The sequence below is a fragment of the Clarias gariepinus genome, chromosome 16 (assembly GCF_024256425.1).
Source record: "Clarias gariepinus isolate MV-2021 ecotype Netherlands chromosome 16, CGAR_prim_01v2, whole genome shotgun sequence".
NCBI lineage: Eukaryota > Metazoa > Chordata > Actinopteri > Siluriformes > Clariidae > Clarias > Clarias gariepinus.
Window position 1 is genome coordinate 20,762,793 of NC_071115.1, and position 27,912 is coordinate 20,790,704.

General features: G+C 37.8%; 2 protein-coding genes across 5 annotated transcripts in view; both read right to left on the bottom strand.

Moving 5' to 3' along the window:
* Nucleotides 1-8,483, bottom strand: part of LOC128545117 (arf-GAP with dual PH domain-containing protein 1-like) — a 141,108-nt gene extending 132,625 nt beyond the window's left edge. For all 4 annotated transcript variants that reach the window (XM_053515490.1, XM_053515489.1, XM_053515488.1 and 1 more), the window contains exon 1: nt 7,731-8,483. In XM_053515490.1, the coding sequence (XP_053371465.1) occupies nt 7,731-7,830 (100 nt within the window). In that variant the 5' untranslated portion in view covers nt 7,831-8,483. The remainder of the gene's footprint in view (nt 1-7,730) is intronic.
* A 902-nt stretch (nt 8,484-9,385) lies between these two features.
* Nucleotides 9,386-27,554, bottom strand: rnps1 (RNA binding protein S1, serine-rich domain). The gene is made up of 7 exons (XM_053514259.1): nt 27,450-27,554; nt 24,435-24,590; nt 24,154-24,345; nt 23,528-23,633; nt 13,200-13,353; nt 10,679-10,820; nt 9,386-9,906 (listed from the first exon to the last, which is right to left on the bottom strand). Coding segments are annotated over exons 1-7 (858 nt in total). The 5' UTR covers nt 27,452-27,554; the 3' UTR covers nt 9,386-9,800.
* Nucleotides 27,555-27,912: the final 358 nt, after the last annotated feature.

Here is a 27,912-nt window from a genome sequence, read left to right on the forward strand (position 1 = left end):
AACAAATAGACAAATATATAAGAACTGTGTCTATTTGTTTTGAATTTATTGTAGCTGTTTTCACACAATCACTAAGTTACATGTGCATATAGACTACACTATACATTGCAGACTTTGAATGATTATACGTATAATGTGCTCTGGCAGAGTTCTTCCATGTGCCACCTGGTGGGAATTCTGTGAAGTACAAGACTTGGATGAAAATTGCAAGGCACGCACTCGCAGAATAGCGCAGCAGTCAGCGGGAAGAATTGCGTCATGCCGCAGAAAAAAAACACTCGTTTTTAAATGCCCCATCTGTAGTAAACAGTACATGCGCGCGTGAAAGTACGACTTCCACACAAAATTTAGCTGGGGTTTCAAAACTTTGCTCTGCATATCAATAAGCCTCTTCTGGATCTCTAAAGATCTCCTCGGTGCTACTGTGTGAAACTCATAATTTGGCTGGATACAAAAGGACAAATTTAACTTCTGTTTTTTCGCAGAGTATCTTTCTCTCAGCAGCTCAGCATTAAGCCGCTGTTAGTATTCCTAAAGATATAAATCCCTTATTCCTGGAAAGTTAAAATTTTCATTGACATGGCTCTCTGTTATTTAGCCTTATATACCGACAGTAATGTATTTGCACAGGTGTTGTGATTGGTCCATGTTTTTTGGGCGTTTTCGTAGGTCTCTATGGGCTCAGTATATTACTCCTAGGTTAAGCAATTCTTTTAACATTTTAACATTTATCCTATTAATTTCTTTTATTAAAGTAATTCTCTGGTTCTGGCTTTTTAAATGTTCAACTTGGTCTAGGCTTCTTCAAGAGGTTTTTGACTTTATTTTTCAGCCCTTGTAGACTATCTGAAGAGCTGTTTTTTTTATTTTAGGGTTTGTTTTTCTATGTTCACTTGATCTGTAAGTGTTGTTATCGTTCCTTAATTTTCAAGTGTCAGTGCTGCAAGTTCTCCTTTTAAATTATCCTCTGAGTACAGTGGTTACTTCTACAGTAAACCACATGGCACTATGGCTACAAACACCTCACCATTTTCTGAAATCTGACCTGTTATCCAATTAGCTTCTTCTTCAGATTACACCAAGGCATCAGGCCTGTGTCATTTGCGTCCTCTTTTGATCCCCACCTTTGACTGGCATTTTTCAAGGCTTTTTACTTTAGTTAGGTTCCTGTGACTGTTCTCTCACATCGTCACTGAATTGTTTAAATTAACACTCTTAGTTTAGCTTTTTCACAATCTTCCAGAGGTACAGCTGAGTGCATCCTATTCACTTATTGCATAAACCTCATCAGAAACGTAAACATTTTTGATTTACACATGAAATATTGGATGCCATTAAAAATTTTGTATATTGTTGTGTATAATTTTTGTTAATTTTTTTCTTTGTAATAAAAATAAAAAAATTATTTACAATGCATCCAGAAATCACCTTTTCCACATTTTGTTATGTTACAGCCTTATTCCAAAATGGATTAAATTATTATTTTTCTTTAGAATTCTACACAACACCCCATAATGACAACATGACAAAACGTTTTTGCACATTTATAAAAAAAAAAGAAAAAGAAATCACATGTACATAACTATTCACAGCCTTTGCTCAATACTTTGTTGATGCACCTTTGGCAGCAATTACAGCCTCAAGTCTTTTTGAATATGATGCCACAAGCATGGCACACCTATTCTTGGCCAGTTTCGCCCATTCCTCTTTGCAGCACCTCTCAAGCTCCATCAGGTTGGATGGGAAGCGTTGATGCACAGCCATTTTAAGATCTTTCCAGAGATGTTAAATCGGATTCAAGTCTGGGCTCTGGCTGGGCCAAGGACATTCACAGAGTTGTCCTGAAGCCACTCCTTTAATATCTTGCCTGTGTTCTTAGGGTCGCTGTCCTGCTGAAAGATGAACCGTCGCCCCAGTTTGAGGTCAAGAGCGCTCTGGAGCAGGTTTTTATTCAGGATGTCTCTATACATTGCTGCAGTCACGGTTCCCTTTATTCTGACTATTCTCCCAGTTCCTGCTGCTGAAAAACAGCCCCACAGCATGATGCTGCCACCACCATGCTTCACTGTACGGATGGTATTGGCCTGGTGATTAACGGTGCCTAGTTTCCTCCAAACATGACGCCTGGCATTCACACCAAAGAGTTCAATCTTTGTCTCCTCAGACCAGAGAATTTTGTTTCTCATGGTCTGAGAGTCCTTCAGGTGCCTTTTGCAAACTCCAGACGGGCTGCCATGTGCCGTTTACTAAGAAGTGGCTTCCGTCTGGCCACCATATAGACCCCATATAGTTGTCCTTCTGGAAGGTTCTCCTTTCTTCACAGAGGACCTCTGGAGCTCTGACAAAGTGACCATCAGGTTCTTGGTCACCTCCCTGACTAAGGCCCTTCCTCCCTAATCGCTCAGTTTAGATGGCCGGCCAGCTCTAGGAAGAGTCCTGGCGGTTTTGAACTTCTTCCACTTACAAATGATGGAGGCCACTGTGCTCATTTGAACCTTCAAAGCAGCAGACATTTTTCTGTAACATGTACTTTCTCAATTAAATTTTTTTTGTATAAATTTGCAAAAATCTCAAGTAAACTTTTTTCATGTCATTATGGGGTTTTGTGTATAGAATTCTGAGGAAAAAAATGAATTGAATCGATATTGGAATAAGGCCGTGACATAACAAAATGTGGAAAAAGTGATCTGCTGTGAATACTTTCTGGATGCACTGTAATAAATGGGCATTGGTGGCTCAGAAGTAGGCTTTCATCTGCGAATGCCCAAACCCAGCCAATACGTTGCTAGGTAATCTTAGTGCCAGTCCCAAGCCAGAAATAAATTGGACGGTTGTGTCAGAAAGGCCATATGGTGTAAAAAACTATGCCAAGTTAAATAATCTGTTGTTGCAAACACTTAATTGGAGCTCTTAAAAGAAAAACAGCATAGCATCTTTCCAAGAGTCACACCTTAAGAATTTTTACCCTTGTTAAAGAACCATAGCCTTGTTAAAGAACATAGTGAAGGTGCCGCAGGAGCTCGAGCAGCTCTTTCCCACGCAACTGCGCGCACACTAACAGACTCACTGCTGTAAAGTTAAAATAAAACAAATTAACCTGCACTTTACCTTTGAAAAGAATCGCGACAGAGCAGTGTTTCCGTTAAAGTGTGTGTATGTGTGTGTGTTTGTGTGTGAAGGCGAGAGGAAGGGGGGGGTGGGTGAAGGCGAGAGGAGGAGGGAAGGAGCACAGTGCCCAATGACTCGCGTGCGCACACATAACGGAATCAGGCTGCGAGAGAGAGAAAGAGAAAATAGATCTTTAACCTCATTATGAGACTTGCTTTTGCTTTACACGCACCCACACGTGTGTCTTAATTAACAGTACAGGCGCACTGTACACACACACAAAATAAAAGATGCTTTACACGCACACACGAGGTCACAGTGTTATAGTAAACAGTACACGCGTGCACAGATGTTGATTATACCAGTGAGAGACACGCACTAAGACCCAGCAGGGGAGACGATTACCCACAATTCCGCAGCACAAGAGAGAGAAAAACCATTGGCTCAGTTGTGATCTTGTGATGCTCGGGGTCAACTCAATTGATTTCAATTCATCTCGACTTCAACTCCCGTACAGTTACGAACAAAGCCTCCAATTAAGTGACTAATGAAAAAGACATCATATTTATTTTACACCTGCCCGACTGGACACCTGCAGGAGGCATTAAAAAAAGACAGTTATTTGGGACATGGGCAACATCTGGTGTGATATCATGCATATTAATGAGTTCCTTGACCATAAAAACATTCTAATCTATATCATTTTAAAGATATAAATATATAATCTACGTACCTTTCACCTTTAAACATGGGTGTTTAAGTAGCCTAGATACATAACATATGTGGAAATATTTAAATGTAAAACTTAATGACACTGGAGCATTATGCTTAAATAAAAAAAAAAAACATTAACCATTTAGGAATCATAGCCATTTATTTCCATTTACACAGGCTTAAAAGTAATTAAACAACTTGATGGCCACATTTAGGTTGTTTCTTAGTTAGGATATATCATGACTGAAATTTAGGGGATAAATGGTCTGGCATTATTTAGAAGAGTTTAATCTGCCTTTGGTAACTGTTTATATGAATTGTCAATAGGTAGTCCGAAGAGGAATGAATGCAAGTAATTGAGGCCAACATAAGATTAATTAATAGAGAGAAATATGGGGTTTCCTAAGCACGTCACATAACCGTCAATTTTGGTGAAGGCAATTTTGCGGTATGGACATGTATAGCTGTCAGTGCAACTGGTGTTTATTGATGACATAACTGCTAAAAGAAGTAAAAGGATGCATTTTAAAGTGTATTGAATTATACTTTCTGTTCAGACTGAGTGAAATGCTGCATATGATGAATAATGAACAAAAACATCATGCAAAAAACAACACAAGGCAAAGAAATTGTATGTTCTTAAAGGGCCAAATAATACATACAAAACTGAAGGCAGAAAGACTCATAAACAATAGGCAACTAAGGGTGACTGCAGTAAAAGCCTGGCAAAGCACTGGAAGGTAGAGATTGCAGCATTTTGTGACCTCCATGGATTCCAGACTTCAGCTCTTCAATGACTGCAAAGTTTTGCTTTCCAAGTTAGTGAAAATTAAAATCTAATATTTATGATTGTTCGTTTGTCCAATTACTTTTGAGCATTTGAAAATAAAAGAACTCTAAAAAAATAATAAATGTTAATGCAATATTCTTGTTAAACCCTTGAATTTCAGCCCTTCGGCTTTGGACTGTGGGAGGAAACCCACCAAGCACGGGGAGGACATGCAAACTCCATGCACACAAAGGCGGGAATCGAACCTGGCCAGGAATTAAATCCGGACACTGGAAGTGCAAGGCGACAGTGCTAAACTCTAAGCCTATTAAACTTATTAATATAAAGAAATCTGATTTTGTAAACGGTTTGTTTATGCTAAGTCGTCAGCCAAATACACTCCCTTTTTAAAGTAGATTATTACATCAGGCACATGAAGGTTTATAACATCACTTTTACTCAACATTTTGATTAGAGCACATAAAAACGTCAGATTGGGTTCGTCAGATATATTTGCTCTAACAGTCCATGTTAACCTCATAGTGGCCCTTTACATGACTGCTTTAATTAGCAGCAGGCTTCACTGGTTTTAAACTTTCTACAATAAGAATAAACATACAATGATCTGTTTATACATTTTTGAAGATTCGTTTTTCAAAATGTACATAACTTTTTTTGGAATAAGCCATGCTGTGTCGCACAGTTGTTTGTGTTTAGTGAGAATTTGGGTGCATTATGGTCGTTTCTTTGTGTTCCGCAAATTTATGTTAAACTATCGTGTTGATTAGCTCCGTTGAGTGATGCATATAACCACACCCACTTGGAGGGCAAAAGCGCTTCGACCCAAAAGTGTTGGCTGCTGTGAGGTACTCTGGCACAAAACTGCCCATAATGTCCCTTCTTCTCAACATTTTGATTTAATTATGGTGAGTTTTAGATTGAACCCTTCTATTAAATTTGGTCATACCAGTTTTGTGTGATGCTGTGACAAAATCGTCTGAAGAGACATATGGATATACAGACATACAGGCAGATTTTTTTGCTGAGACTGGTTTCTGGTCCTACAATGTATGAAATGTAAAGATAGCACTGAAAGAGTGAGTTCTCACCAATGTACAAACAAAACCTTTCTTTTATTTATATAGGAAATTAGTATTGTCACTCTCAAGTTATTTCAGTGACCATTGTGGAGTTTCCTTAATGGAAAAATTCAGGTAAATGAACTACAATTTCGGTGAAGAAAGAATTAGTCATTAGTTGTTGTGCAAAATATTCATATTAACAGCATCTTTATTTTATACAGTAGTGTTCAAAATAATAGCAGTCCAACATCAGTAAACAGATCAATTGTTTTGGAAAGAAATTATATTTCTTTATGGTAAATATTTTACTTGTAGGTGTAGTGGAATAATAGAATCAGGTGAATGCAAGTCATGACTGTTGGGTCTGTTGTTTTCTGTGTAATTGAATAATTAATTGAAAGGGGGCATGTTCAAAATAATAGCAGTGTGGAGTTCAATTAGAGAGGAAAATATTCTGTGAAAAACAGGTGTCAAACAAATTCAAGGATAAAAAAATTCAAGGATAAATGCAGAAAAGGTTGTTCTGTGCATTTCTCTCTAATAATAAAATGGGTTGTTCCAGACATTGTTCAGAAGAACAGCATACTTTGATTCAAAAGTTGATTAGAGATGGGAAAACATACAAGGAAGTGCAGAAAATGATAGGCTGCTCTGCTAAAATGATATAAAATGCTTCAAAATGGAGACCAAAACCAGAAAGCTATTAGCAAGAACACATTGACTGGCCTAAAGAGAAATGGCACAATATTTTGGAGACTGATGAAAGCAAGATTGTTCTTTTTGGGTCTAGAGGCTGCAGACAGTTTGTTAGGCGACTCCCAAATTCTGAATTCAAGCCACAGTACACTGTGAAGACGGTGAAACATGAAGGGACAAGCATCATGATATGGGGATGCTTCTCGTACTGTGGTGTTATGCCTATTTATCACATTTCAGAGGTCATGGATTAACTTGAGTACATCACAATACTTAAAGAGGTCACGTTGCCTTATGCCGAAGAGGAAATGCTCTTAAAATGGGTGTTTCAACAAGACAACAATCCCGAACACACCAGTAAGCGAGCAGCATCTTGGTTCCAGACCAACAAGATTAATGTTATGAAGTAGCCAGCCCAATTCCAGACCTTAATCCAATGAGTGAGCTGACATTAAAAATGCTGTTTCTTGGGCTGGAATACCTGTTCAAAGGTGTCAGAAGTTGGTTGACTCCATGCAGCACAGATGTGAAGCAGTTCTTAGAAACTATGGTTATACAACTAAATGTTAGTTCAGAGATGCACAAGAAAGATTAAACTTTAAGCATTTTTGTTTAAACTGTAAATTCATCACTTTGTAAAGATGAATGATGACAGCTATTTTTTGAACAGACTAATATTTGTTTTTCTTCACTTTCTGTAAACTAATAATACATTTAGCACATTTTTTTTCATGCTGTGATTCAGAATAGAACGTGCAGGGTCTAATGCATGTGTGATTTAAATGAAACGTTATTATATGGATATGGAGCTTTACTCGCTTTTTTCACACTGCTATTATTTTTAACACATCAGTACCAATGGTTACAGAGAAAATGCACTAGAGCATACAGTTCAACAATTTTAGGAGACTCTGCTGAGTTCTACCCTAATTTACACATGGCATCTAGGCGCTTAGTAATGTTAATAGACATAATTGATAAAAGAGAAGGAAGTCTGACCAATAAGGCCAACTTTTCGGTGAGATGTGTATTAGGCGCGGTCTTCGTAGATAAGATCTGGATGGATCTTTTTCTTTGTAATTCACAACAAAGATTGACATTGTTGGGTGCCGATTACAGTGTCTTGCCCTAATCTGCTTATATGGAAAGATGTACCAAATAATGGTTTGGAATCTTGAGCTAAATTGCAGCCTACATAAATATGCGACGTCTAAACGTCTGCTTCCGCATGTTTATAGTTAACGTTATTCTGTTCTGTGCCGAGTTCTTTTGTGCATGTGTAATGTCATTCGACATTAACCACAGCCAACGCTCCACCCGACTGGTGCAGTTTTTGAGCTATTTGGTTAGCAAAAGCTTACCTGGGGCACCGCAGTCAGCACAGCACCCATTCCCCGGTCTGTCCAGAAACACCCGAAGCCAGCGTCTGTTCGTCTCTTCCTCCGAAGCCATGCTGGACATTCAGATCTTTTAATGTGATAAACGCCGAAAGCTACGATATTTTCAGTTGGAATTCTGCTCTCGACTGTCAGAAGTAGCGTCAATGATACCGCTCGAAATGTCGCACGTTAGGAAATTCCAGGATCCAGACCGGTGACAACCACACTATATGGATGCGAATACGAAAGTACTAATTCACACCCTTTAAGATGCAGACAGAAGCTGTTGAGCGGAATGAATTCGTCTGTGTCTGGTTAGTTTCGCAGTACCCGTGTTTTTCCCGCCCATAGCTGAGAGAGACCTCAAGCGGTCGTGCTGTACAATATGCTATATCTCTGTTTAAGTGGCTCAAGATTGAGGGCAAAACATATTGCCTATTAATATACTTACTACACGCAATACTGTTAAAACAGCACATTAACTCTGGCCATTAAAACTTTGGGTAAATGGCAAATGGTTTCAGGAGTGTTTCCATTTTCGATTCCTCTGGCATATAAATTTTATGAAAAGCATCGATGACCAAGCTGTATGACAGATAGCCTCTACCCTACAATATACCGCCATATGTTCCACAGTAGGCCGGCACCCCTCCAAATCCCAAGGTAATTACCAACACTAGACTTAGAAAAAGTCATAGATACGAGGATAGGTACATAGGATACAACCTTTGCCAAAAGCCCGTTGTGTCGTCGTCGTCGTCGTCGTCGTCGCGCCCCCCCCAAAAAAAATGTGATATTGTGAAATAGAAACGTTTAAAAGCAACAGTAGCTTAACCACAAAGTGGTAGACCACACAGACACACAAAGCAAAGAAAGAGTGCTTAATAATGTAACACCAAAACTGCCCGTTTTCTGTTTTGAATTGCATTGTTGAAACAGTTTTTTCCCTTTGATGGCTTGACTGCAATCTTTTAAATAACTGTAAGAGCATGATATTGCCACATATAATTTTACCCGTGTCATCAGTGTCAACTTAAAAAAGAAAGAAAGAAAGAAAGAAGACCATGTTAAATAAAACACATTCCCTGTTACAAAACTAAACTTTTTACTTAACATGGTCTTAGAATAGATTTATTTATCCTCATGCCATCTGGTATAAACTGAATGAGGATGGGTTTTCTTTTGAGCATGGTTTCTTTCAAGGGGGTTCTCCTGAGGTTATGTCAGGAAGTTTTAACTTTTGTCCTGCATGTTTTTTAACCTACAATTTAAAAATTTACATCCAGATTTTTTTTATTTATGTAAGGCTGCTTAGTGATATTGATAAAAGTTCTATGCAAATGAATTGATCTGTGTGGCAGGAGCAGTATGAAACAGGTACACATGCAGAAAACTGCATAATGCAAATGCGCTACTAAGCACCAGCTAGAGTAGTGTTTAAATGCCCATGATTTTAAGATGGAATGTCCAGAAAGCTCATAGCATCACATGGAGTGTCCACATATCTTAGCCACAACATACCTACTTTTTAACAGGGTTTTGAACAAGCTGCATTTATAAGGCAACTAAAAATGTAATTTGCAGAATTATGAAAAGTATACAAATAGGAAAGATCTAATAGATAATTGCTGCAAATCTAATTTTTAAAAAGATGCCAATTTTATTCTGCAGTACCCATTTAGTCTATAAAAAAAGTGATTGTGGACTGAACTATGATCAACACATACTACATAATTTTAATCAATAGACATGTAATCATGTTCCAGTAATCTTAAAAACTACTTAAAACAGAAAGAAAAAAATACTTGAAAAAACAGCAAATTTTCCATATGCACAAAAACTGATGCACAATTAATTACTCAACTGAATGATGGCAGAAATTTTACATAGAAACCAAATTTTAAAACATAACAAAAAAACAAGGATTCATTTATTACTTAGAACAAAATTAGTGAGTACTGTCCATTTAAAACTACAGAGTAAGATGTCATCTTTGTTGCTGTAAACAAAGGTGAGACACTGAACAGGCTTTTGCAGCTCTTGAGTAGGACTTTATCGTGAGGAGTTGGAGCTAGAACGTGAGCGATGGCGCCTGCGGCCTGGAGATCTAGAGCGAGAGCGTCTTCTTACTGGTGAACGGCGGCGTGGTGACCGAGACCTATGTTTAGTTTTTTTGAAAAAATACAAAAACTTATAAGTTGCAAATTATAGCAATAAAACAGTTTTAAATTGTAAAACACGTCTATTATATAATGGTCATGGAAAATATGTGAGATTAGAAACATTTAAATTATACAAAACTAAAAGGGACGCTCAGGTCAAACTGGGAGTTTTGGCTATGAAAAATAAAAAAACACCTTTATTTCTCTAACTAAACCACTGCTACACTAAGTCACTTATCCCAACATTTCACTAGTACTTGGATACCAACAAGGTAAAAAGTTTTTTTCAGTATGCCAGAGCCATGCTTCTACCGCCTGCTTTAAGTCTGAAACAATGGCCTCAGAGGAACTCCTTCAACGGCCTAAACATGTGAAAATCACTTGGAGCGAGTTCAGGACTGTATGGGAATGTGGCAATAACTTCCAGCTGAGTTTCTGTAATGTGCAGAATTATACAAAGGGTGTCAATTCATGAAGGGTGATGTGTACAGTTCTCACAGACAGTTTCTTTCACAAGTTGGCTAAAGTTGGCTTGCTGAATGTTTAGGGGAATGACTACAGTGAGCTCCAAACCACCTCAGTCATGATGGTCATTCACATATACATTGGCCTTCTTCTTCTGTGGCTTATTAAAGTCTGGAGATTTTCAAGTCTCATCACAGTACTGTGCTTAAAGGTTTTTTACACATTCTATTTTTATCAATGTCCAAGTTTGACTAGTATGCCCCTTTTATTACAAGTTAATAAATCCAAGGAAAGAATACTGACCTTCTTCTCATGCGGGGTGGAGTACGGCGCCACATTGGTGGAGGAGGGGGCATTCTACGTGGAGGGGACAGCCTGCGTGGGGCAGGACGCATCCTTTGAGTGAGAACAGCCGTCGCTGTGATTTCTTGGCCATCTATTTGACCTGATGGGGAAAAAGATTTCAAAATATAACTAGTTTATAAAACGTACCTGTATAAAACAGGTTTTGACTTCTTTGGCCGTTTAGCGCACCCAAATTGAATGCAAGTTTGGGTCATACAAGGATTGCTTGACAGCCATTCATGATGTCCGCATCGTCCCAGTCAACGTCCTGAAAAAAATGCTGGTCTAACCACGCACACACAGTTGGAGCAAAATGGGGTGTTTCTCCAGTGATACAAGTTCTCTACCGTTTAAATATTGCCTAGTTAATTTTTCACCCACCCTGTAAGCGTGTCCTGCAGAAGTAAATCAAATGGCAAGTTTTCAAATATCTTGGAGACATTGAGATTGCCATTTTTGATGCAGAAGACAAAAAAAATAAAAATTCTGAATTTAACTGCTATATGCTCCCTAATATTTCTGCCTTTCGAAGTAGATAAATAAAGCTCACCTGTGTATCTAGTCCTGCATATCTATTAATTACTTCAGGGAAAGCAGAGCAGAAATGTCCTGATATACTTGCTTGTACTTATTTGTGAGCTTTTGGATAATGGCAAGTGCTAGTGGAAGTTGCTGATGGCCAAAAAAAAACGAGTATGTTTTAGGTGTTTTTTCTGGATAGCTTAGTTTTTATTAATGTGCTCACCAGCCATGTCCCTGTTGTGAAGCTCATTCAAACTAAACCACTCAACAATGCACATTATCACCAATAATAAATAACAAAACAAAAACCACAGATTTTCCATTGCTGGGTAACTCCAGTATATACGCAGTCAGACCATGGAACTCACTTCAAGAAATTGTTTGATGTAACCATGATAAATGCCAATATCAAACTTTAAAACTGCAACTGTTTAAGCTCCATCATGGTGGGGTGGCAGGGAGGATGCCATAACAGACTTGTTGACAGACAGTTGACTTCTAGCACACTGCTTAAATACTGTGAAGAGCTAACTGAAGTGGTCAATCGGGCTCAACAGCGCATCTTGGAGGCGTGCTCCCCGGGTAAAAAAAAAAGAAAAAAGAAAAAGAAAAAAAAAGGCCACGTTATTGTGCCAGGCCTGTTGCTAACAAACAAAATCCCACTGCTGGACTGTTGCAGGCAAAAGGAAACGTTTTTTATTCTTGTAATTGATGCAGCAGTGTTAGGAATAAAAGTATTAGACTCATATCACATTGTAAAGAACTACCTCCTAAATAGCATCAGTTTAGGAGACTTTGAGAGGACCAAATGGGTTTAAGCTGCAGGGGTTAAACCCACTTCTCTCAGTGGATAGGAACCAAGCTAGTCAGGGAAAAGATAGTCTCTCTTTACAGGGCTAAACAATTTAATATTTTTTTATCCAGAAACTTGTAGGCTAACGTTGGACAGCTAGCCAACTGTTAGTCACTAAGAATCAACAATTGACGAGAAAACTAAACAGGAAAACTAAAAATCAAGGAAATCAACCCGCACATTGTGCCTAATAATAGATATTTTACAAAATAATGTAAAGCAGTGTTCTTGGATGCCTTGCTACTTTATCAGCTATGGGTGTGCAGGATGAGACTGGCATGTGCTACATACACAGGAAGAAAGATGGCACTGATGACATTATATTCTAAACAGCGGCCCATTTCTGTGGTTCCGGTACAATTGTATGTTATATCCAATTCGATCCCTTCCCGAGTATGCTGTATCATGCTTGAGCCCACCCTTCCCTGCGTATGGGCACAAGAGGCATCCCCGAGAAACTCCTGTGCTGAGAGTTCTGCTGTGGTGAGGCAAGAGGAGGTGAGGTTGTCCAGTCGAAATTGAAGTGCTCCCAAAAATGCCTATTGGAAAGCGTATTTAAATAAAGAGTATTTAATTTTAAAAGGTTTATTTAAGAGAACTAGAAATAAAAACCCAACTTGCAACAAGCACTCGCCAATTATCCAAGTTTTTTTTTTTAAGTGTGAATCCTTCCCCACTAACCTGACTCTGGCTACAAAGTCTTTTCCTCCGATTCCAGTGACTGTTTTGCTTGAGTTAAGAGTGAAACTTTTCTCGAAGATTTTTGCTCGTGAAAGTATTATAATGCTATTATTTACTTCGCTCCAGTAAGCCTACCTATCAGATTGTGCAAGAATCAATCAAGCATGATGGCATAATCAACAAATCAACAATTTAATTGGATGCCAACCAATTTGATTATTGATCCATCCTTGCACCCCTATTTAATGATACGTTTCAGACTGTGTCACATTCTACTCTGGGACAACAGCAGATAGTGTTATCAGTACTCAATATCAGCAAATACTCAAATGGACAACCCAAATAGTACTTTAACTTACAAACAGGTATTCGTGCATCCCTAGCAAAAACACACTACAAAGTAAAGTTGCAACAAACATTTACCTCCATCCATGTGTTTCAGTGCCTTCTGGGCATCCTCTGAACTTTCATATTCAACATAGGCATAGCCTCTTGACAGGTTTGGATGACATCGGTCCGATGGCATGTCAATCATCTTAATCTTCCCATATGTAGAGAAGATCTCTTGAATGTGATCCTAATAACACAAGAATGGGTTGGCTTGTAAGTTATATTCTGTTTACAAGCAAACAATACCGATAACAGGTCGATGATCACAGGTGTGCGTGTTATTTATTTACTATTTATAATTGTAAAAAAAAAAAAAAAAAATTATTATGAACATGGGTGATTCCATCTCAAATCAACCAGTGGGTTCCACCACATGATCACAGATTTTGCAGATTTTTTCACCAATTGTTGGTATTGGCATAAAAAATAAAACCCCCAATTTTTTTGTCCCAACTCCCGCTCGTTAAAAAAATGGCAGCCATCTTGATTTTTGGCCTCGACGCGCTTCGAGACGTGCCACGCCCCTTTTTGAAATCCTCTTTTCTAGATAACTCACACTGAAACTGGGTATATTTATGTAATTTTTCATGTAGATTCAGATTCTGCGATCAGAATTTGGCTATCTCTTGTGGTTATGGAGATATTTCTGAAAAAACATTTTTTGGGGGTACCCCTTTTCGACCCCCCAGAACCCAAGGTCTGCATGTATATATGTCACTCCAAAAAATAGGGGTTACTTCACATCACCTTATCTTGAAAATAAATAAAAACAAGAGTTGTGTTTGCCTTGTTTTATAGAAATCTTTAAAAATGAATTGTCCAGGTTTTGCAACATTTTATGATTTGACATACAGAAATGTACTGCAATATCTGTAGAATACTTAATGCATACTCATAAAATCTGATCCTTTCAAAGTAAAAGTAACCTTAAATTCTTCTGTAATGCATATCTAGTCAAAGACTGTTTCTCTTGGAGTTCTTTTAAATAAACAGCTTGGGCCTTGGCTGTATAGTGATGAGCTATACATAATAAAAACAGTCTCATAATAAAATCAGACACAAAGACATGTCAGAAATTTTGCCATGGCTTTCATGATTCTACTGCTTGAACTGAACAGTGTCATCTGGGTCCAAATCAGCATTTTCTATTATACCATCAAGATTAGGGCTGGGCCATATTATACCTTTCACGGTAATACCAGTACAATGTTAGGCAATAATAAGAAAGTGAAATATCGCGATTGAATAGGGGTAAAACACGCATGCGCAGTGCCTTTGTTTTCATACATTTTTATGGGGGAAAAAGCATGGCGGCGGCGGAGAATGAGAAGGGCGAAAGCAGATCGTTGATGAACCAGAATTGGTTTGTAAAAATGGTGCAACTTCAGTAGTGTGGAACTGGTTTGGTTTTCGCCTGTCAGATACCCAACAAAGCACTATTTTTTGTAGAAAATAACATGCAAGCGGGTCGTTGTGGCGAAGGGAGGAAACACCACAAACCTTTTTTATAATTTAAAGCAGAAGCACTTGTTTGAGTACAACAAAGCTGTTAAAGTACGTGAAAAACTTCCATGAGCCGTAGCATAATTTATCCATGTTTTTCGTTTGCTTGTTTTGTTTTTACTCAAGAGTTTTATTATTTGACCTATTTATTTACCACACTGCAGTTTTATGTTGCAAAGCAACTCTTTTTAAGTTTTGTGTATATTATACATGGTTATGCTCAGGATATGTCAGCCCATTTCCACTGGAAATGCCTTTTGGTTAAATTGTCAGCAAGGAATTTGCATTTGCACTGTTAAAATTTTATATAGCTTTAATGCACATACAAACAGCTGCTAGTTAATAGAAAATAAGTTGATGGGTTTTTCTGCACTAATAAAGTTTTGGAATTGTAAAGTATTTTGTCTCGTGTCAATCATATCGTCAATTATATCGTTATCGCAAATGTTCAAATATATATTGTGATAATTAGGGAAGGTCAATATGGCCAAAAATATTTAAGATAATTAGATAGTTTTGATTGGGGGCCACTGCTCACGCCTGTGCAACATATAGTCACAAGAATCCAAAGAACAGACAAGTTTTGCCATTAAGTCTTGGTAATCAGATTGTGATTAAGACAACAAACTACATTGGAAAGATTCAGTAAAAGAATTAACATAAATGAAACACACTCAATTAGTACGAAGAAAAAGATGATGCAATCATCCTCAAGTTCCTTGAGTGCGAGGTCACTCATGGAGTTGGTTGGAGATGATTCAACTTTCTGATCAGTATGAACCTGAATGGTTTAGTTACAGGATACATGTATCTTACATGTACCACCATAAAATAACACATTTACTGGTAGATAAGGCCTATTGTGTAGATCCATGTACATTCTCTGTATATAAAATGTGTATCAAATCGTAAAACATTTGCAAAACCTGGACAATTCATTTTTGATGATTTCTATAAAACAGGGCATAACACACCTCTGGTTTTTATTTATTTTCGAAAAGGGGTACCCCTAAAAAATGTTTTTTCAGAAATATCTCCATAACCACAAGAGATAGCCAAATTCTGATCGCAGAATCTGAATCTACATGAAGAATTACATAAATATACCCAGTTTCATCTCCATATGACATACAGCAAGTGAGTTATCTAGGAAAAGAGGATTTCAAAAAGGAGCGTGGCACGTCTTAAAGCGCGTCGAGGCCAAAAATCAAGATTTTTTAACGAGCGGGAGTTGGGACAAAAAAATTGGGGGTTTTTATTTTCATGCCAATACCAACAATTGGTGAAAAAAATCAGCAAAATCTGAGAAGTGATGGTGGAAAATTTCTCTTCCACTGGTTCATTTGAGATGGAATCACCCACATTCATTTATTCATCTTCTATGCCACAGGGTCATAGGGGACTAGACCCTATCCCAGGAGACTCTGGGCAAGAGGCAGGGTACCAGTCAATGCATCGCATGCTGAAATTTTTGAACGCCAATTAGCCAAACCTCACGTTTTTGTACCGCTGGAGGAAACCCTCAAAGCACAATGAGAACATGCAAACTCCATGCATGCAGACCTGAGGCAGGAATCAAACCTTTGACCCTTATTATTATAAATGTAAAAACTCTAAGGACCATTGTTTTATATGATAGTGGCATCCCATGTGACTGCTTTATTAGCACCACAGTGAACATATAAGACAAACTAGTTTTAACCTTCCCGCAGGAAGAATGAACAAACAATGACTTTATACATACATGTACAGTGGAGTGAAAAACAATTTGCCCCCTTCCTGATTTCTTATTCTTTTGCATGTTTGTCACACAAAATGTTTCTGATCATCAAACACGTTTAACTATTAGTCAAAGATAAGTAAACACAAAATGCAGTTTTTAAATGATGGTTTTTATTATTTAGGGAGAAAAAAAATCCAAACCCACATGGCCCTGTGTGAAAAAGTAATTGCCCCCTGAACCTAATAACTGGTTGGGCCACCCTTAGCAGCAATAACTGCAATCAATCGTTTGCGATAACTTGCAACGAGTCTTTTACAGCGCTCTGGAGAAATTTTGGCCCACTCATCTTTGCAGAATTGTTGTAATTCAGCTTTATTTGAGGGTTTTCTAGCATGAACCGCCTTTTTAAGGTCATGCCACAACACACTGTGTTCACGTGAACACTGACCTTAATTGAGGCAAGTGAGGCCTGCAGTTCTTTAGATGTTGTCCTGGGGTCTTTTGTGGCCTCTCGGATGAGTTGTCTCTGGGCTCTTGGGGTAATTTTGGCCACTTTATTTTTGGGGTCGGCCGCCCACTCCTGGGAAGGTTCACCACTGTTCCATGTTTTTGCCATTTGTGGATAATGACTCTCACTGTGGTTCCCTGGAGTCCCAAAGCCTTAGAAATGGCTTTATAACCTTTACAAGACTGAAAGATCTCAATTACTTTTGTTCTCATTTGTTCCTGAATTTCTTTGGATCTTCGCATGATGTCTAGCTTTTGAGGTGCTTTTGGTCTACTTCTCTGTGTCAGGTAGCTCCTCTTTAAGTGATTTCTTGATTGAAACCCTAGGTGTGGCAGTAATCAGGCCTGGGGTTGACTACAGAAATTGAACTCAGGTGTGATAAACCACAGTTAAGTTATTTTTTAACAAGGGGGGCAATCACTTTTTCACACAGGGCCATGTAGATTTGGAGTTTTTTTTCTCCCTTAATAACGTAAACCTTCATTTAAAAACTGCATTTTGTGTTCAATTATGTTATCTTTGACTAACAGTTAACGGTTAACATTTAAGCGTGACAAACATGCAAAAGAATAAGAAATCAGGAAGGGGGCAAATAGTTTTTCACACCACTGTACATATAAAACATACATGTCTGAAGATAATTTTTTTTTAAGTTACAAACTTTTTTTGGAGTAAGTCATGCTGTAAGATCACATGTGTGTGAGTTCCATAAGGATTTGGACACTTTGTACAGGGCATTATGGTAGTTTCTGTGTATTCCACGTATGTAAACTATCGTGTTGATTGGCTCTGTTGCGGTGTATTTATCCAAAAAAAGCGATGGCTGCCGTGAGGTAATCAGGCACAAAACTGTCCATAACGTCCTTAATTTAATTTATGGCACAGATTTAACTCCAGGAAAATACAGAAAGATTGGCAAAGTTTAATTAAATTCAGTCAAGACAGTTTTGCGTGATGGTGTAACAAAATCGTCTAAACAGATGTACAAAAATTTCTCTGAGACTGGTTACGGGTCCTCCAAAGTATGAAACAAAGATATCATTGTAAGAGCAAGTTCTGGCCACTGTACAGACCAATCTATTTCTTTGTTTACACAATGAAACCTCAGATTGCGAGTAACGCGGTTTGTGAGTGTTCCGCAAGACGAGCAAAGATTTTTAATACATTTTGGAAAAAGACTTGGAAACGATCATGTCATGATACACAAGTACCGAGTATCACGCATGCGCCTATTGTTTTGACGCCGAGCGTCACGTGATCACAACTGAACCAATGGTTTTGCTCTCTCGGAATTGTGAGCAATCGTCTCTCCCCTAAGATGGGTCTTAGCTCACTGGTAAAATCAACATTTGTTGATTAGTGCATGCGTGTACTGTTTACTATAACAATGTGACCACGTGTGTGTGGAAAACACATTTTATTGTGTCTGTATGCGTGTGTGTACAGCGCGCATGTTAGGCAAAAGCAAGTCTCATTAGAGGAGTTAAAAATCCATTTTCTCTATCGAGTTTTAGAGATTTCTTGTTTATTTTTCTGATAAACCAGCGTTTTCATTGTGTGCATGCGCGTGTTTAAAAAGAGTGGAGGAAGAGTAATTGCTCTCAAAATGAAGTACTGCTCATATAAAATGTGGCTGCCTTGGAATACTTACTTGTAAACTTTGCAGCACATAGAATAAAGCTGTCAAATAAATTGAAACTCTGCACTAGGGCTGCACGATTTGGGAAAAATGTCATATTGCGATTATTAAGGTCAAAATTGCGATTTACGATTGCGATACGATAAACAAGTGGTATGACTCAACTTGCTTGTTATCAAGGAAAATCCACCCACATTACTAATAATGCAGAAATTTAAATTTCTCAACTGAGATATGGTGTACAGTGCAATCTAGCAACTATGAACAAATGAACAATGTTTTCTAATTAAAACAAAATTGTACAAATTTAAATAACAGTAACATCTTTACATTATTGAATTAAATTACATTAAATTAACTTTAAAATAAAATTAAAAAGTAAAAAGTACAGATAAATAAAACAAATACCCATTTAAATTTTTTTTTTTACATTTTGTCCCAAAACAGGGACATTTAAGGAGGATGTAACATATACTTTATTGGTATTCTTATTAAATCACTCACCATTTTTAATCTAATGATGAAGAGATTAAAGGAAAGAAAAGTGTCCTTTAACCCTGTAAAGCCCACTGTTGCAGAATTACAACATCACTTTTAACAATTCTAAAAAAAGGCCAGCAAATGTTTTTTTTTCCTCAAAACCACATTTACATATTTAATGGGTCCTATTGTTTGTACTCATGATGCTATTGGATGGAAAAAGTGTTTATAGGTCTGGTCATCTTGCCGTGAACTTACTCTACTTGCAAACTTCGCATTGAGCTGATCTCCTGTTTTTGCACGCCTGGATTTGTCAAGATTTAAGTAAGTAAAATCTCTAAAATATTTTTTTCTATGTTTATTACAATGTCTAGAACATATACATATTTAGTTATTTTAGAAAACATTGATAAAATTTGATTTAGAGGTTATTATGTCTATGTTGTAATTCTACAACGTTGGGTCAGAGTGGTAGCCTGTTGCATTGTTTAGGGACAGATGTGAATGGTCTTGAATGTGAACCTGTTAGTGCTCTGGGGGGATGCATGTGTCCCTTTTAGTACGATAAGTAGACTATAATAGGCCAATTAGACAGCATTGTTTGAATGTAGTGGAATTTTGATCAGCATTTGCATTGAAATGGTTATACTTTGATGGATAATACTTAGCTCTCTACCCTTGATACATGGTCTACCACCCTGTCTATTCTTTGTTTATCTGCTACAATAAAAGACCTATATGTGTTATTCACATATTTAATTACATTTTTCCAAACCTTTTCAGTTTCAGAATGCCACCAATACAGAAAGGTCATCTATTCAGTGTGCAGGATGTGATTGCTGCAGTCCAAAATGGAGAGAGAAAGTAGGTGAAATGGACAAAGAAAACCACCAACCCATTGACTGCCCAGCTAATGATGATGTGGACATCACGCCCCAACCAAAAAAACACACAGTGCCCCGTGACAGGTTTCGTTGGTTGAAAAAGGAGTTTATCAGTCCTAATACAGATTTTTCTGGTTCAGAAATCACCAATGATGCCACCTCCCTTCTGACCCCACTGGAGTACTTCCAAAAGTTTGTGACGGAAGATATGATTGAGACTCTGACAAGAAACACAAATGAGTACAGCTTGCAAAAAAATGGAACATCTGTAAACACCAATAATAAGGAAATTGAGATGATGCTTGGCATGTACCTGAAGATGGGCCTAATGCAAATGTCTGGAGTCCGTATGTATTGGGAGACAGACACACGGTACACCCCTGTTTCTGATGTGATGTCCCGGAACAGATTCCAATCTCTGTTGACTTCATTACACTTTATAAACAATTTAACTGTGTCAGAGATGGAAAAGAAGGACAAACTCTGGAAACTCAGACCATGGCTAAATTCATTTAGGGAAAGATGCCTGCAGGTGGTACCTGAAGAACACAACTCTGTGGATGAAATGATGATTCCTTTCAAGGGGAGATTCAGTAACATCAAACAATATATGCGTGGCAAGCCACACCCATGGGGGTTTAAACTGTGGGTGAGAACTGGAATCTCTGGCATGCTCTGTGATTTTGATGTTTACCAAGGGAGTGTAGATGGAAAACGACAAGCGAAATCTGAACTTGGACTGTCAGGTGATGTTGTGATAAAGCTCGCCTCCACACTTCCAAAGGGTCAAAACTACAAGATCTACGCAGACAACTACTTCACCTGTGTCCCACTCGTGGTCAAGCTTCTTGAGCATGGAATTCATTATGTGGGAACAGCGAGGCAGGTACGTCTACCCAACTGCAACCTTGAAGATGAGAAGAGCTTGAAGAAAAAGGGGAGAGGAAGCTTTGATGTCAGAGTGGAGGGGAACCACAACATTTGTGCTGTCAAATGGTATGACAACAGAGCGGTCACACTTGTGTCATCCTTTGCTGGACCAGAACCTGTGCAGAAAATTCAGCGGTGGGACAAAGCCACTAAAACCATCATTGATGTTGAGAGGCCTTACATTGTTGGTACCTACAACAAACACATGGGGGGTGTGGATTTGTTGGACTCATTTGCTGCCAAGTACAAGTTTCCCATGAAATCTCATCGCTGGTACATTTACATCTTCTGGCACACCATCATCCTTGCTGTAATTAACGGCTGGCTCCTTTACAAGCGGGACTGTAAAGCTCTGAAGATGACTAAGAAAGAGATACTGAACAGGCGACAGTTTCAGGCACAACTTGCATCCTCTCTCATCCTGGTGAACACGCACAACACATCATCAGGGAGCCCTTTGGATCCTCAGAAGAGACCATCCTCATCAGATGTGAATCCCCCAGCCAAGAGGTCATCGGACCACCCCCCACTGGATGTACGCAAAGACATGATTGCACATTTCCCAGTAAAGACAAAGAGAGGTCGCTGCAGACACTGCAACAATGGATACACAAACACACTGTGTAGCAAGTGCAATGTTCGTCTGTGCTTCTCAGATGAAAAGAACTGTCTTAGGGATTATCACTGCAAATAAACACATTTATTCAAACCACACTGAATGTGACCAAATAATTATTTCCAAAAATGTTATTAATAAATGCTTATTCATAAAAAATATGATTGTTGTGTGATTATTACTTATGATATATACTGCTATGGGGCTAAATAAGTGAACAACCCTGCAAATAAATGTTTAAATGTTCTGTATACCAGTTCAGGCAAAGTGAGTACAAATACAGACATTCTGCTCACAACTAGGCCCAACGTTGCAATATTACAACATTTCCCTAAAAACTTACTAGAAAATAAAAAATGTGAAAAATCTTTAATTCCTACATCAGAGGCCTCCTAAAACAATATCTGAGAGGTCAAAAAATTTTTTGCTCGTTTTTTTCTATATTTGGGTCTTACAGGGTTAAACATTAATTTTAGAGTCATACACTCTCATACACTGTATTTCCATTTAATTTTTAAATAAATCTGTTAATAGCTGTCCTCTCTAACATACAGTTAAGTGGCTTTAAATATGAAAAGATTAAATTAATTTAACTTCCCGATGGCCAAATAAAGTCTATGCCCGAAGCATAGTAACCTAGTCCAGTGATTAAGCGCCACCGCTTTGGCGATGTTTGTGCCGTTGTCTGTTGCGACTGCGACCAAACCATCCTTACAGAGGTCCCATGCAGCCAGTGCCTCTCTTAAACTCGCGGCTACAGTATGTTCTCTCCGCTGTGATCGCCAGGGAAATACGATGTTTGCAGGCAACGGCTTTTCAGTTCAAACTCATTGTGCGCGGTTAGGCTAATATATGTCTCCGTCGTCCTGCTTGACCAAAGGTCCGTAGGAGTTAAAAAGAATTTCACTGGAGTTATTTCAAGTTCAACGTCGCTACGTCACTTACTGAGACTTACAAACACATCTGTAATAATGTGTTGTTTTGTTTTGCTCACACTGGGTTGTGCTTTGTTTGGTCTTTTTACTACTCTTGGCTTTTACCGCCATGCATTTATCATACTTTTCTGTGTTGCTTCAGGTGCTGATATAAATTTGTCGTGTTGCCATGTGATGTAGCGACTTTAGTTTTGCCAATTTTGCGCAGTACCTCTTTCTGCTTAGTGTCCGATATCCTGAAACCAAAATATTGCCAAATAACAGAGCTTGCATTTTTTCTGGGCACAAGTTCAGCGTCGGTCTCTTCTGTATCCATTTTTTTCCGTCTTCACACTGCGCTGCGGAAAGTCACGTGACCACCAGCACGCGCTACACGAGTCTGACTGGTTATTTTTTACCTTTGACATAAGAAATGGCCATACAGCTCTTAGAATGAATGTCTTGTTACGTCCGCGAACGCATTTGTTTATTTAATATAATCACAACATTTGCTGTAATGTAATCGCATAGGCTGACATCGCGATTGCGATATCATTAATTGTGCAGCACTACTCTGCACTAAACACTGTTAAATAAACACAGACATACGTCACTTTGTATTTATTGAGCCAAACCATAGCTACATATTAAGAATCAAAAGCAGGCATTTCTTCTATCAGAATTTCTGCATTTTTAAGAGACAGAGACAGCCGTGCTGAATAGTGACACGCATGGAGCAGTAGGGTAAATCAGGGCAGCCACAGCCAGAGGCGGGACCCAGTCTTTATTTCTTCATAATTATGTTTGTGATAAATGTTTTAGTCTCTTTACTCTCTGGGCTTAAGATTTTTGAGAGCTTCTGCTATAGGTGGTTGTGTGAGGGCTGACTTTGCAAATATCAATTTAAGTTACTCATGCTGTGTTGTCCTTAATTGACGAATAAGGTTTGCTGTGTTAAAGGTTTTGGCAGACGTTGCCTCATATGGTTTTGCTTTAGGAAAAAAAAAAAAACTTTGCATATTGCAAATCTGTAATACGTTGTAGACTTGAATTTTGCGCTATCACAATGGTATTGTTTATGTGACCAGCCAGTCAAGAGACATCAGATCAGTAAAAGAGGTGATTTTCATCCAGTTTTAATCAGTTGTTGTCTGTGCACCTTACCTTGGTAACATTCCTAGTCAGTCTTCCAACATGAAGCTTGGTGGGCTTTGGGCTAGGGCTCCTTCTTTTGCGTTCCTTTTCCTCAACCCTCTTTTGAGATTTAGACCTTTAAATTGCATAAAAAGTTATTAACCAACTAATTACATTTTTAAAACAAAACATTCACAGCCCACAAATGTTGCATAAAAAAGCAAGTAAAAGCTAAATTGAAGCAGTTAACCCATCTGCATTTGCCGCTAATTAGCTTCTATAAATTGATATCAGTGTTAAATAACATGGACTAAAAATTATTTAACAAGCAAATAGGTGCAAAAATTGATACAAGAATGAAAACATGACTGTTACTGTGTACCATAAAAAAAATATGTTTTTCACATGACTCAACTATTCACTTGTATACAAGTATTAATTCTAAGCTCATTTGAGAAGGATGATCAAGTTTTCATACAAATCATGTACTCTATTGAGTAAATCAAAAAATAGACTGTCAAATATGACGTTTCTATATACAAGCTGTGTGTCTCCCATCCATGTTAAACGCATTCTCAGTTATGATATAAAAACTATCAATATCAACTTTAATTAAAAACTTATGTACAACACAAAAAATCTAATGACAAGCCTACTTTGAACGCGACCGTCTGCGATTGTCATGCCGACGCCGGCTCGGGCTAGGTGAAGCTGAGGAGCCAGAAGAGCTGGATGACCGTGATGAGCTGGATGAGCCAGAGCGACTAGAGCCTGAAGAGGAGCTGGAGCCACTAGAGGAACCTGAACTGGAACCAGAGCTGCTACTGGAGCTAGAACTGGACCTAGACCTAAATTGAGAATACATGCACCTGAAAAAGGACAAAGTAACAAAAGCTATATGGGAAAATTGTAATCAGACAGACTACAAAGATCTGACCTGCTGCTGCTGCTCCCAGTAGAATTGCTGCGTCGCTTTCGGTTCTGGTCTCTTCCTCTTTCTTTCTCAGCACCTTCCTTCACCACAGTTTTATCTTTGCCCCTCTCTCGAGGTTTATCTTCCGACCGCTCCCTGCGTTTGGTAGGTGATGGAGCCCTGGGGAATTAAAAGATTAATAAATATTACATACGTAAAAGCTCATATTATATGTGAATATGATTAGAAAAGCAGGCTTTAGAGCACAGATTCTCATAAAGTCATGAAGGACAACCTGTTCTGCAAATGTTTGTGTTTTCCATGCCATTATTGCATCGACTTCAATTCATAAAATGCTAAAATGAGCAGGGCAACACTAAGATAAAACAAAGATACCAGCACCAAAGAGATCAACAGTATACAAAGAAACACTTCTTACTTTTATTAAGCAAGTTTTAATTTTTACTGATAAATGGTATTAGCTTTAGCTCAATCGAAAACATATTTAGTTAATAAACACTGAAAATTCAGTTCAGTGGCTTCAAACTTCCACTTCCGAGGTAGATCAGCTACAACTAAATGTACTGAGGTCTCAAACTTTAATCATAAATTATGTTTATAGCAAGTTGAACACAACAGACCATTCTGATCTGGTTTCCTTTAAAAACTAAGGTTTAAAATGTTTTACCTTCACAGTTAAACCTTATGCACTCAAATGCATACTGAAAAAAAATAATAAATAAATAAAAACATTTACAAATCCCTTTGTTACAGGCACAGATATCAGTCAGATACACATACTGATTATCAGGTTAGTTTTTATCTCTACTGCTACTAGGGTTGGGTATCATTTAGGGTTTTTTATATTTTTTTATGAAACCGGAGCCAAATCAATACTTTTCGTACAGTGCCAGTGCCTAAACGGTGCCAGAACCAATACTTATATGATACAACACTGCGTTGCGGGTGTGCGCAACAGTCACATCGCAGAAGGTGCGGTGCAGGGCAGAGTTTCACACAGTTTACTTGGACAGGCCGCATGTGGAAACACGGCACTGGACGGATTTTTTATTTTTTTTAAAAAGTAACAGCTCATACGTTGTGCAGAAAAAAAGACGTTACTCTGTACTGCACAATCCTGAGCCCTATATATTGTGTGTATACACTATATATAAGCTTTAAAGCATTAGCATTATTGTAAAATCCTAGTGCTATAAAGCTCTATATAGCCTACAGCCTGAATGACTTCTAGTAATATCGCAGAAGTGCATTTCCTCAGTAGACAAAATCTTTTTCATTGGTGGCACCGAAGTCAGGCACTGAAATCTGCACTCTGATTCAGTTCTAGTACATACTGGTTATATAGGTACCATATATAGGTCACATATAGGCAAACAGCTACCCATTATGAAAATATAAAGTTATAACATTTGTTGCCAAAACTTATTACATATAAAAATTCAGACAAACCCTCTTGGCTTACAAAGCTGCATGCACAGTTAACATTTATACACCCATAAACTTATTTTCTGCCAAGACAATTACATTAGGGGTACAAAAAATAATCAACGCAGTCTGGTAGAAATCAATGACCAAAATAGTTGCCACCAAATTTGACTGTTGTTTTAGTTGTGTGGCCTAGTTGGTGCCATCACTGATTTTTTTTTTTTTTTCATACTAACTTTTTTTCAAAATTTATAAAAAAAATCTTACTAGGTATCATCACTTTCTAATATTGGGAGAGAATTGGGGCAAAATTAGCGTGATGATGAATCATGTCCAAAAACCAGAAATGTGGGAACATTTAAATGTCAATTCAACAGCTGCTAGGATTTTTAAAAAAAATATATATATATAAAAAAAAAGTATAAAATCTCCACATCAGCAACAACCAGTATCAGTGTTTACAATCTTTTCCTACATACCCAATTCAATTCACAAAGTAGTAAATATTAGTTTTGTTCGTACTGTATTTAATTGCCAACTGCCATCTTTAAAACTCTTATAATCTTACATATTGCTTACTCTTAAATTGACTTTTACATTATTGGTTTTGGATTTATGCATCGCCGTTTGCTTAAGCAGAAAATTATTAAAGAACAATCACCTTCATTGTGATTACTGTTAGTACATGCCCAAAACAGCCTAAAGCTAAATGATAGCCAAATAAGAACAGCTGCAACACTGCGTGATTCATAATACAAACAATATATAATTCATTAAAATAACTGATAAATTATTCAAGTCGAAGTAGTCGTAAGTTGAGTCTCTAATTTAGATCACGAAAATGTGCAGTTTACAGCTTTCTTGTGAATGTCTCTTACGAAAAGTTCACGGTAACAACGTACACAACTTGCGTATTCGATAAAGTATTACATCACAGCAAAATTCGCCTCAGGCATCGGCTTAATATATCATTTAGAACGCGTAACAGAGTAAGAAATATTTTATTCGTATTATGTAGCAGTAGTGGCACATGTTAGCCAGCTGGTGTGCAACAGCTACGCAAAGCTAAGCCTAGCTTCTTTAAATGGGGCTCGGCGGCAGTTAATTCAGCTCGCCGGTTAAAAATGTAGTAACTCAATTACAAATATCGTCAAACAGTAGCTTATATCAATTATATTTAGCTAATTAATCCGAGTCTGATTTTTTCTAAAAAACTAAAAATGTATTAGCCAACAATTGCTAACGGCGTCGCACGGCTGACCGCCTCTCATTCATTCCCAAGGGAATTGTCCAAAGCAAATACCTACGTCATAATAACCTGAATTTTAATATACTACTATTTTGACGTGCGCATTATTACATGTTTAAACAAAATTTTAAGTAGCAAGTTTCAGTGTGGTAAACCATTATCTAGCTTGGCTAAATAGCGGGCTAGCCAACTAACTAGCTGGACAGATAAGTAAAAACGGTAACAATAGCAGAATATCGTTTAGCCTATTTATATCTATCAGCGTGCAAAGAACAATAAATGACTATTGTATAGCAAGTGATTATTCCAAAATTTCAAAATAATTAACAGGTTTTTTTACTCACATGTTCTTAAGGCGAAATACTTCCTAGCGATACTGATGATGATGACGATGAAGACGCTGACCTTCTTCTTCTTAATGTTTTATGGCGGTTAGCAAACAACGGAATGGTGCGATACCGCCCCGACTGGAATGGAGTAGAGCGAGGAGTTTTCACAAAAATATGTATCACAAAAAATGTGGACAATATGAAAGATATAAAAGTACAAGATTCAGGTATAAAATATTCACTTATACAAATAATTATACACAGTTAAACAGAAGTTATACAATATAAGCAAACTTACAATAATATACAAATAAATAATTACAGGAGTAGAGCGAGGAGTTGGTGTGCTATTTCTTTGTCTTGCAACCCATTTCATTTTTAAATTAAGTCATGTTTGCATAGTTGCTTAAAATTGAATAAAATTCAGTTTACCATATTGCCTAGGTTGTGCTAAAAAAAAAGGATATGTAACCCTCTA

Excerpts from the sequence above, each read along its gene's own strand:
- rnps1 (XM_053514259.1), bottom strand. Across the intron at positions 24,346-24,434 it reads ACTGGGAGCAGCAGCAGCAG|GTCTAGGTCCAGTTCTAGCT; the intron begins GTCAGATCTTTG and ends TTCTCAATTTAG. Across the intron at positions 13,354-23,527 it reads TGACTAGGAATGTTACCAAG|GATCACATTCAAGAGATCTT; the intron begins GTAAGGTGCACA and ends TTGTGTTATTAG.